The 12,305-nt window shown below is 40.0% G+C and overlaps 1 protein-coding gene across 8 annotated transcripts in view; it reads left to right on the top strand.

Annotated features, from left to right (window-relative positions):
* The window catches only part of PID1 (phosphotyrosine interaction domain containing 1), a 260,165-nt gene that overhangs the window by 117,498 nt on the left and 130,362 nt on the right, over positions 1-12,305 (top strand). For 7 of the 8 annotated variants that reach the window (XM_077155357.1, XM_077155353.1, XM_077155350.1 and 4 more), the window contains one exon: positions 7,359-7,505. In XM_077155357.1, coding sequence (XP_077011472.1) covers positions 7,371-7,505 — 135 coding nt within the window. In that variant the 5' untranslated portion in view covers positions 7,359-7,370. Of the gene's footprint in view, positions 1-4,079; positions 4,181-7,358; positions 7,506-12,305 lie in introns of those variants that run through there. The other variant, XM_077155356.1, reaches the window with a different exon arrangement.

Genomic DNA, 12,305 nt, shown 5'->3' with positions numbered 1-12,305 from the left:
GCAGATTGCTCCTATTTCCAATATTCTGTAATTCTGGCTGGCTTTTTGTTTGTTTGTTTGTTTGTTTGTTTTTGTTTTTGTACAGAGAGTTGAAGGGTTCATGTTTCTACACTTATTTGTGAAGGGAGTATAGGGATAATACATGTGTAAGAGGAGGTAGTTGAAAAAAGAGATTGGTAACTGACCATAAGATAGCAGTCAGTGTCTATGAATATTTACCCAACCAAATAGGAAGGGCCTGGATTGTGGGGAAAAGGTCTTTGTACATGATACACAATGTTAATGTACAGCTCAAAAGATTCTGTGTACATCTCCCAAACACAAAGCACAGCATTCCCCAATGCACTTGGTTTTTAATAAATAAGAAGTATAGATTTGACTTCTGACTTCTGCCTAGGATGTAGAAATCTAGAAAGAACATAATCTCCATCCTAAACTTTTTTATAACTTCTCTTGAATTCCATAAAGAACTGAGGTCATAGTGCAAAAGTTTTCCTGAAATATATAAAAAGACAGGGCTACCCAAAAGAGACAACTGAGCATTGGCTCACCTATGGCAGAGCGTGAGAGAAAGATGGGCCTGTGATAGAAACGAGTAGTGAGAATTCAGCTGAAATTATTAATAAATTTCTAAAGGCCAGTTTTTGGATAGCATGAGTAGTTGCATCCCCAAGGGAAATTCATGTCAACTCACAGGTTGTTTTACATAGACCACCGTTCAGGCTTAGGAGAAAGTCTCAGGGCTGGAATAGCTACTAGAGAAAGCTCTTTCTATGATACAGACCTGGCGGAGGGCCGTGGTTACCACTGCAAAAAACAAAAACAAAAAGGCACTGAGAAACATAAGTCTTCACAGCTGAAGTACGAACTCTGTCGGAACAACAAGAATCCTGTTGTTCTCGGAGCATGGAGAAACATCCTTTATTCTTGATGGAAGGAAAAAAAAAAACTCCATCACATGAGGAGAAACAAGAAAACACCCTGGATTTAGACCATTAAAAGTCTCTACAGCTAGAGAAAAGTCAGATCACTGAGAATGCCCCACCCCCAAGCCTGGAGGCTACAGGGCCTGCCAATAGCTGAGGTAGAACAACCAAGAAACTTCTCTACCTCTTCCCCTCCCCATCCCAGACTAAAGAACGCCTTAATGCCGAGGATGGAGCAAGTGGCATCTACCTCTGGGGGCAGGGCAGGAGTGAGGAGTCAAAAATGCATGGGGAAGTCTGAAAGCTGAAGGTGGAGCCTCAGCAAATCAGACCCCACCCTAAGGATAAGTAATTGAAGAGGATTAGAGGAATTAAAGTCTACGGTACAGAAACCAAACTGAGAGCCAGTCTGAATCAGACCGGGTTGTCTTGACACACCATACTAATGTCTGAGCAGAAGAAATATAGTCATTTCCAAGTATACTCTTTATCTGTTATTGGTCACATTCAGTGTATATTTCACCTCTGATATTCTAGATTTTATCTTGAAAGTTCAGTTTGGGTCTTACATTTTATATCTTAGATATCACCACATAACTTTTCGAACACATAGACTACAGTTATAATTATTCTTTTAATGCCGTTTGTCTTATAGCATTTGTATCAATTCTATGTAGGTTTTGATGAGTTGATTTATCCCCTCGTCATGGGTTCTATTTGCCCACCTTTTTGCATGTCTGATGATTCTTAGTTGTATGCCAGACACTTTGAATTTTACCTAGTGTGTGCTGGGTATTTTTATATGCCTACAAATATTCTTCAGCATTTTTTCAGGGATTTAGTTAAGTTACTTGGAAGCAGTTTGATCCTTTTGCATCTGTCTTTTAAGATTTTTAGGTGGGCTCAGAGCCGTGTTTAGTCTAGTGCTAATTATTCCTTACTATTGAGACAAGACGTTCCTGAATACTGTATTCAGTGTGCTATGAGTCATGAGATTTTTCAGTCTGGTTGGTCAAAACAGGCAATATTTCTAGCCCAGAGTGTGGACTTGCACCCTTATCTTTAATCGTTTCCAGTGGTTCTTGGATTATTTCCATTTATGCATGTGCTGATCACATACTCAGCTGAATATTTAATAACAGACTCTGCAGATTTCCGGAGTTCTTTCTCTGTGAAGATCTCTCCTCATCTTGGTCTCCCCAAGCTTTCACAGAAGCCCCTGCCCTGGTTTCTGTTTTCTACACTGTGACCTCTCTCTTGGCTAAGGAATCTCTCTCTAGGCTGAGCTGGGGGAACTGTAAGGGTCACCTCCTTTGTTTTCATCCTTCAGTAAACACCGTCTTTCCTTGCCTGATATCCAGCATCTCATAAACTGTTTTTCAATATATTTTTCCATTTTATTTGTTTCTTTTAGTTGAAGGGTAAATCTAACCCCTGTTAGTACATCTTGACTGAAAGTGGAAGCCAGAAATATGCATTTAAATATTTAAATTATATTTAATGCCATAAAACACATATATCACCTTAAATCAACTCAGAGTTTGTTCTGAGTCAATCCTCAGGGTTTGTTCCTGGCACATTCTCATTGAGTAGAGTGACAGATATGTTGGCTTATTTATATTATTACTTCTATCAGTCACTCACTCTCATGGTTCTATTTTCATAATTCAAATATAGATATGACTTAATTCAGCTGTACTGACTTTTTTTCATGACTGGGTTATAATTGTTCTGTATTCTTAGCATTTTCTGTTTACGTAAAGGGTTACAAATTCAAATGCCTGTAGTGGTGAAGCAAGTGATGTACAGGAATGCAGTTGTTAAGATATGAAATGGCTGCAAAAATGGACATTGTATTCGTTATCAAAGAGAAATCTAGTAGTGGGGACAAGGGGGCCATGATGAATTGTACAGCAGAACCCTTAGGTAAATAGGGGTAGTTGAAACAAGATGAAGCTAAGTGTTGCCATAAGAGAAAACAAGTTGCTTTGTGCTGTCTTAAACCTCAAGATTGAACTAATGGCTGCCCCAAGAGAATACAAGTTGCTTTTCTGCTGTCTTCTGATATTTTATTTTTTGAGAGAAGTAGAAATACAAATTTTAATGATATGTAACTCAATTTAAAAATATTACTTCAAGTGTTAATCATAAAGCAGTCTGTGCTTCCAACGAAAGTATCTGTAGCCCAAATATGTTTTGGGCTCCTAGCTTGCAATCCATATTTAACCATAAATTCTGTTTAACATATAGACAAATAGTTTAGAAGATAACAGAAACTATATAAACTGGGAGTGCAACACGATATTTTTGTGTATGTATGTGTGTATTCAAGGTCAGTAACAAAAAAATCATACACGTAACAATATGTGTGTCTACATATATACACACATATATCACATATGCCATATACATACAGTATATACCATACATACATATGCCGTATACCACATATATAAATATGTATATCCATTTCTCTGAGTGAACTTTTCACATATTCACAAGTCCTGGGGGCTTTTTGCAAACTCTGTGAGTAGGGAGTTATTTCCGTGCCTGTCCCACATGAGAATCTGTGATGTTCAAAAGTAGTTCTTACACGATCAAAACTGAATGAATAAATTTGGGTGTATAAACATAAGTATTTTCAGTTTGTTTAATAATAGCCATCACTTTAATAGAAAGAGACAGCCTTTTACATTTATGAGTGTTCAGATGTAGGTCTTTAAAGTTCAGCTGAAACATTTTTTGAAAATAAGTGATAAATTCTAACTTGATGTGGTTCATTCTTTTCTTGAGATATCAGATTAACAGAAACTGCTTTAGCAAATTACTCCTTGAAATGAAATGTTTCAATTTTGTTTTTGCCTACCAGATTTTGGGAGATTATCCAACCTAACTTTCTTTAAAAACAAACAAACAAAAAACAGACACCAAACCAAACCCTCTGCATTTAAATTCTTTAATTGAAACCTGAATTTAATTATGGAGTTTTTCTTTTATTCTTACATATAATTACTATTACTCATGTAACAAATTATTTGCTCTTTAATAGAAAAATATTCTTGTTGCTGTTACATTGATTTTCGGGAAAATGTTAGAATAAATATTTAAAAGTAGAAATCTAAGAATACTTATTAAAAATAATTTTAAAATCTTATTGAAGGTCATGAAAGAGTCCTACAATTGTTTGCTTTCCTCTTGGAAACGAGAATTGACTTCATTTGAAATAACTGGAGGAAACTGTAAGGAAATCACAAGTGAGTTCCAATGAAGCTTACAGATACCCAAAGCAGTAAAAAAAAAAATGCATTTACCAGTAGGATATTCAAGCCCTACTGAATTTTGCATACATGTACACATTAACATTTGTCCCAGTATTGAAATTTCCCATTAATCTGACTGACCTCCTTGTTCTTTGTGGCTCTCCGGAGATGAGCATTTGAAATATCTTTGAAGCTTCATTAAGGCATTACTGAATCAGTAATTTGCAAGTTAAAACTCACCATTGTTGTTAGCCTTCAAAATGCAAAGATGGACCAAGGATTAAAATCTTAGCCTTTCCTCTCATTTGAGTGAGGATAGTGCTTCAGCTCTTTTATAAAAAAGGGAAAAAAAGGGGAAGTAGGATTTGTCTTCCAAAGATGCTTTATATTTTGGACACAGAATCAATACAAAGGTGAGATACTCCCTATTTGAATTGGTAAAATATGTAAATCCCTGCCTGCTAAATGGGCAGAGATTAATGTCTGAATAGGAGTAGGCAGTGCCAACTGTAAAATTATGCAGGGCATGGTGATCACTCCATCTGCATAATGGGGCTTGATTTAGCGACTCTATTTTGGGATCACCCATAAAGTGCCAAATGCAGAAAGCTGAGTTTTGTTTAATTTGTCCAGGGCAGTGCCCTAATTTTCTACAATACTATTCACTTCCTTTCATAAAGAATGAATAACGCTTTTTTTTTTTAAATAGAATTCCATGCGTTTGGAAGCAGCAGTTTTTTTCCAAGTTCCCCTGTCAGATTCTTCTTTGATTATCATTTTATAATGCTGCTGGGTTGTGTTATTTTAAGTTGCACTGTCTTTATTGCACTTGTTTGTCCGTGCAAAGTGCAAGTGATATTGTATTTAACGTGGCACAGCATAACGTTTTAAAGCAGACAGATGAGAAAACTGAAGGTAGGAAGCATGAGGCTGCGTGGCTCCAATAGAGCTGGGTTTGTGCCTGGATCTTAGTTGCCAAAAGCATTTGCCACATGAATTATTTGCAGGTACACTATTTGGCTATCTCTTGCGACCTGTAACTCATTTCATTTTGGCTGTCACTTACAGGGGATTAATCTTAGATGTGGATAACTTGGGAATTATAAACTCCACTTTAGATTATTGTTTGGTACTTGATCATTAGGGCTGAGTCTGTTCAAAATAAGTAAGTGCAAGATTCCTTATCATTTTCAGGCAATGTTAGCATGCATTTCTGCAGTTTCAAACTTACAAGGTCCTTTGAAAATTTTGGTTACTGGCTCCATTTTATTTTCAACAATGAGCTTTCATTAAAAGGTAATTTGCATTATTGGGACTGTTTTAGTTGCAAGTGGCAGATACCTAACTTGCTAAGCACAACAGTTAATTTAGTGATTCACCTTCTTAGTGAGTCCATGGGTTGATCTGAGTCAGACACTGCTGGATCCAGAGGCTGAACAATGTACAGTCTGTGTCTCTCCGTCTCTCAGCTCTTATCCTCAGTCTGGCCTGTCCAGGCACAACTCTGGACTCACCTCACCCCAACCTGGTGACTCCACCTCTCAAGCTCCAGAACAGATCGTTCGGCCAATCTTGAACCAGTTTTTGGAACTGATTGCCTCTGAACCAGTTCCTTTGGCCAGAGACATGTGGTACTTTGATGTTTGTCCTGTGCCATGTGTTCTTTCCCAAAGGCAGCAAGTGGAGCTTTGCAACTGGCAGTTGCTGTTCCACAAGGCAGCGTATAGTAGTGGAGAAGCTTCCCAAAGGCAGGAGCTGGAGAGGGCTCTCATCAGAAATGCCTTAGCTGTACCACTGAAGATGTACAAGAGCAACTCAGAGTTACATAAAGTAGTCATTTGCCAAAAAAAGATACATATTACTGTAGACTCAGCAATTCATCAGATAATCCACATTTTATTTCCTTCTTTACCATCATCCTTTTACCATGGGCAAAGAGGACAAAAACATAAAAGAAAATTTTTTTTTTGAAAAAAGGAAACATTTTCCTCTATTTTACTTTGAAATGTTGGCTTAGTGTCCCCCCCCCCCCCCCCCCCCCCCCTTTAGCTCTTCTAACGAGCTCATACAGCTTTGCAGTTGTCATTTGGCTTAGTCTCTACCGAATGTAAGAAATTCTTTCAGGCGAAAGCTAACATGTTATTGCCATTCCAGCTGTGTCTCCTGCAGTGTCTGACTGAAGATAGGTGCCTGGTAAATGTGTATGAAAGCAATTGGAGAACAAATGCTTGTGTACACTTGCCTGGCTGGGGAAGCTGAGGCTCTGGAGGGTTAAGTAGCTTCAGTTTCACCACACATGGCACTGGTGTTGGAATTTGAACTCTGTTATCTTCTATTCCCAACTTGGTATTTTCCCCCATCTATTTATTTGCTTATTTCTTTCGCTTGGTTCCCCAGCCAAGTAATCAAAGGGGAAGTATATGTGCCAGTTGGCAACTCCCAGTCGCTCTGTGGATTTAGCCACTGGAATCAATAGCTATGACATTTGGTCTGACAGTAATGACAGAAACAGTGGGATTGATGTTTAAAGTGGAACCAGCTCAGGACATCCAGGCAATGTGGTTGTCCCAGTAGCAGGTCCAGACAGTTGAGTTGGAGGAGGTATAAGCAGGTAGAGTCTATGAATGCTGGTTTAGAGATTTTATATGCATAGTGAGCTTTTTACTTTCATTTCATTACCTTCATTACTTTCCCCTAATAATTGTTGGGCACCTACGGTGTGCCAGAAACACTCGTAGGCCCTTGGAACAAAAGAGACTTTCTGCCCCTGAGATGCCTTCATTCTAGTAGAAGGAGACAGATGACAAAATCAACAAAATATCCGTATCTGTCCCAGTGGCAATAAAGCAGGGGATAGCAGCAATGGGTAGGTGTATGTTCAGGGCTGGCTACTTAATTGCAGGACCCAGTGCAAGATGAAATGCAGAGTCCTTTATTTGAAGAGAGAGAAAGAATGCCAATAAAAGACCAGCATTTGGCCACCTCCCACAGTTTCGCCTTAGTTAGTAGCATCCTGACGGTGTTCCCCTCCATCTTATGAACTATCTCTTGGCCTCCATCCGTAAAACAGAGTTGATAAAACAGAGATTGTGCTCCTGGGTTTGGTGTCCAATTGAACCTTGTCCAATTCCACATGATTCAACTCGCTTTAATTTCTTCCTCCCCCTTTTAGCACTTTCAAACCATGCTGAAGTCTAAATTGAATGTCCTAACACTGAAAAAGGAACCTCTCCCAGCGGTCATCTTCCATGAACCAGAGGCCATCGAACTGTGTACCACCACACCACTGATGAAGACACGGACTCACAGTGGATGCAAGGTAAGTGGGCAGAGGTCAGCAGAAGCTCTCTGAGTGGGACAGGCCAAAGACTGTGGCTTTAAGTCACCTGCTTTACAATGGGAGCTTTATTTTTTAAATGAAAGTACAAAACCACTAATAAGCTCAGCAAGTGATGGGAGCATGAATTCATGCTTTCTTCATTCTGAAAGATGCAATGTTCTCCATCCTTTTCTGTTGCACATTAAAAAACAGGTGTCAGTAGCTGTAAATAAGATAATATTCCTTCCATATGTCTCTAGTTCTGTGGAATTTTGGGCTTCACAAAAAACTTCTGTCTTCAATGATAATTTCTCCCTTTGTATTTGTTGTTTGGGGAAAACGGAGAAAAAGCCAACAAACAATTTTCTCAACAGTTGTCCTCTCTGGATCAGTTGGGTGTAATTTTGTACTTTTGCTTTGTTTCAGCACTCAGAGTTTACACTGATATTCATGCCTCCGGATCCATAAAAATGTGCTTTTCATTTATATAATATTAATACTGATGTGGAAACAAAAGTAGAAGTGAAATGTGTACTTTTGTAAGGTTTTGGCTACCTCCATCATGCTGTATTCTTTTTTCTTCAGTTGGTGAAAATGATAAATCTCTTTAGAGGTAGCAAAGGAAATAGGTTTTATGCATACTCTTTTCTTAGGGAATTTGTTTTGAATCTTAAAAATAAAGTAAGGGCCAGGAAAATGCATATTCTTGTATGGATCTCCTTTACAACATGTGGATATAATACACCCTTTTCCCTGGTGCTCTCAAGGTTAGGGAGGCAAAGAGCGATGGGTCTTTCCTGACAATGGTTTGGTGTGATCCCAGGTTGGAGCCGCCATCTTGGGTGATGGTGGCATGCAAAAAACCTCACATGCCGATGGGCAGGCCATGGTGACTCAGCAGGCAGGGTTTTCGCCTGCCATGCTGGAGACCCAGATTCAATTCCTGGTGACTGCCCATGTGAAAAAAAACAACACAGAAAACCTCACATGCATTCATTCACTCCACAAACAACTTATTGAGGGTTCCTTCTCTGCCAGGCAGTGGGGGCACAGTGTGTGTAAGGGAACCAGCCCTTTTGTGCAGTTCAACTGCCTGTTGGGGTTGGTGGGGTGGGGAGGCAGATAATAGAGGTAAATGGGCATTGGCAGGTGAGAAAGCAACCTGTGAAGAATTTGTGGAAGAATCTCTCAGGCAGAAGGAACAAGAAGTGTGAATTCCACAATGTGGAAACAGGCTTGGGGTACTTTCTGAAATACAAAGAAGTAGGCCAATATGTCTGCAGTGAGGGATGGGGTCAGGCATGGGTCAGGGTGTGGGAAGCCTTGTGGTTATGGTAAGGAGTTGAGATTTTGCTCCAGTTATGAGGGAGAACCTTTTAAGGGATCCAGGCAAGTGAGTTATATGATGCCATTTAAAAAGTAACAATTTTGAAAAGGTAATTCTGCTAGGGTGAGTTTCCAGCTTCCAGAGAGCAGTTGCCAGTGACACAGCTTCACCTGTATTTAATGCTATAAGGTAATTGAAGATAGAAAGGAATTACAAAAGTTCTCACTGAATTTGAAAGGGACATGAAACCAAATTGGATTGTCAATACTACAGAAGATTTCCCAAAGTCAGATTGAATTCTGTCCCTAATGGAGAAGGTGCCCCTCGAAAGCAAGATGAAGTTCAGTTGGGACAAGTATAGGAGGAAAATCGAGTTTTATAAAGTCTACTGAATATGGTTTAATGGGAAGGAATGGAAATGCAGTTACCAACTAAAAAGACCTAACAATCCAATCCAGATATGAAAGAAATATTTATGCATGATTTGTATGTATATATAGTATTGGTATGTAGTATATAGTATATTGTTAGTATCGTACCCACACATATATTTGGTAGTATTTGCCAGATACTAAAAACCATTATTTTTCTGAAAAGGAGTTTAGGGTTTTTTTTTTTTTCCCAGATGGTTTTCTCTGTACTGTCTTAGGTCCTCCTCCTTTATTTCACTTCTAAAACCCTGTTGAAAACATGAAAAGCCTAAGAAGAATGTGCCAAACAGGGAAGGGTTGCACTGGCATCAGTATGTGTTCTTGTGAGGCAAAAGGAAATCAGCAATGATTTCACCTGGACGAGAGGAAGACGTTCTGTATTCAAGGTGAAAAACACATTCCACAGTACTATACAAAAATTATGAGTTCTCCATCCCTCTGAAACTTGAAGAGGAGATTCCAGGCACAGATAATCACAATTCTGAAGTCGGAGATCTCCGCCAATACCTCTGAAGTCCTTTCCAGCTTTATGATTCTATCTGAAGGAAGAAAACCTGCAACTTGCAGTTTTTTCAGCTGTATGCTGTAAATGCTATATATTTAAATTTCAACTGTAAACCTATTGGAATTGCATTCTTCATTTCTCTATGACAATGCCATATTCTTTTGTCAAAAAACAACATACACACACAAAATAGTTAGATTTTTGAACTTGAAAGTTCTAAGATCCCCAGACCTCCCCCAAGTCTTTCCTATCACTAGCAGGAACAAAGTCCAGTGTTTCGTCTCTGATGCTTGTGGGTAACTTAGCACACAAAATGCCAGCTGCAGAGGGAACTCTCTCTGGGACTCCCGCCTGGCAGGAATAATGAGCACAATGTAACCCGGTCCCAGCTGCAAGGCCAACGTACAGGACCCTCCACCCTCACACAGTACTAGGTCTTTTTTCCTAACAGCTCTCAACTTGTGCTTGCATGCCTTTGGGTTTGTGGAGGGAGAGAGGAAGCAAAGGAAGGGGAGGGTCAAAAACAGGCTGTGATTAGCCCCGTTGAGCTCCCCACTCATCTCGGATTCCCATTTTCCCTCTGATCTGTATTCTCCCTGGGTCCAGACAGGATGGCTCTGCCAGGCTATTCACGCAGCGGCCAGCCCGGTCTTTGTGTGTTCTCCTCTGCGGCTGCTACTTTTTTTCTGGAGCAGAGTTATTTAACTGGATGACCCACCGCATACCATTAGGACGCTCCCACCAGTACTGTGGTTGGAGCTGTTTCCAGTACCAGCTGCCCGTGTCCGAGTTTGAAGCAGCAAACCTGGCTTGTTGCTGCTGAGGCAATCCTGTCTTCTCCTGCCTGACATTATGGAACCCGAGGAGGCTTACTCCTGTTACCAAACATTGACTTCACTGGTACTCATTAAAATCCTACTGTGCACAGCTAGAAAAGAGGCAAACTGTATTTGTGGGTAACCAACTTATAGCCAAGTAGGGGAAATAGGACAAATGCCCAAATGCGTAAGTCATAAGCACTTCGGAAATTTGAATCTGTGTCAGAATCCCCTGGCAAACAGATTCCTGGGCCGTCTTCCCAAGGTTCTGATTGAGGCACTCAGCCTGGTGGTGGGGAAGACGAGTCTGCACTTTAAAACAGACCATGTAATTGAGGTGAAAGAGGTGCACAGACCATCCTCTGATCTCAAGGCCCTGATCCACACACAGAACAGCCTATGAGAAGAGCTAGCAAGCACCCAGGGAGGTGGGACTTGGGTATAAATGGTATTTGGGGACTTGCACATGTGTGGTCAGAGGGTTTTCTCTGCTGACCATGAAGCTAATACCTAAGAAAGAGTGGGCTCTGTAATTATTGCATCAGTTGCATGCCTCACAGATACCTTATCCATCAGAGAGAACACTCCTCTTTCGGATTGACTCACTTCCAAGCCCACCCACCAAATTAAAAACTTTCATGAAATGGTGAGGATATTGATGATGATGATAGTAAAACCTAGCAGTGATACAGCAACAGTGATAATTATAGAGTTGATGTTTATTAAGCACACGAAGCACCAGTCTGTTCCCTTTGCATGGCGTAGACCATTTAATCCTCATGACCACCCAGTGGTGACAGTTCCATTTGTAGCCCCATTTTGCAGATGAGCTAGTTGAGTCATAGAGAGTTTCATTACCCTGTCCCAGAGAACTGGGGGCATAACTGACAGAGCCTGGATGTGAATTTTGCAGTCAGACTCCCCAGCCAGGGCTTACATCCACTAGAATTCACTTCCACTTAATGGTTTCAATTTCTATTCACAGATATTTCTTGATACCGGTTGGCTAATTGTGTTGTGTGTCTTGGAGCCAGTTGTTTCCCCTCTGTAGACCTCAGTTTCTGCACCTTTAATGGGCTGGGACTGGGGTCAATGAGGGGTCAGTGTATCTCAGGCACCCTCTTATCCCAAAGCCCAAGACCAAATATTTTATCTTGTTAAATTGGATTAGAATTTTGTCTTTGCTTGCAAAACCAGAAAGCATGGGGAGAATGTACTAAAAGTGTCATATAACTTTACCTCAGATGCACCAGTTAGGTTCTCAAATTTATTTTTCTTAGAGAAGTTAAAGAAAAGACAGTCTGTGATGAGAATCTATGCCTTGCAAATATATATCTTGTAAAATAATATATAGAACAAAACACAGCATGCAAAGCGAGTTCCCATGGGGCTATGTAGATGCAGTACAAAGTCTATTCCATGGAAATGGTTCCCAGCTTCATGGTACTTAGAGTTTTAAAGCAAAATAGCAGCAATTCTCTAACCAATAAACTGACACATTATTGGAAGTTTAGTACATTTTATAACACATATCTCTGATTTAACACATTCTATGAAACCAAAGATTGGTGGCCATTTCTGGGTATAAGGATTGCAATAGGTTGAAGAATTAAAATTTACCTGGAGGAGGGCTATGAAGGGAATATGCTGGAAAAGGGCTCGAAAAGGAAGGGTCCTGAATCTCTGTACCTTTTTTCCCCTGGACTTGTGTGGTTGTCC

This window comes from Tamandua tetradactyla, chromosome 3, assembly GCF_023851605.1.
Source record: "Tamandua tetradactyla isolate mTamTet1 chromosome 3, mTamTet1.pri, whole genome shotgun sequence".
NCBI lineage: Eukaryota > Metazoa > Chordata > Mammalia > Pilosa > Myrmecophagidae > Tamandua > Tamandua tetradactyla.
Note: the sequence above shows the minus strand (reverse complement) of the source record. Positions and strands in the feature narration are given on the sequence as shown.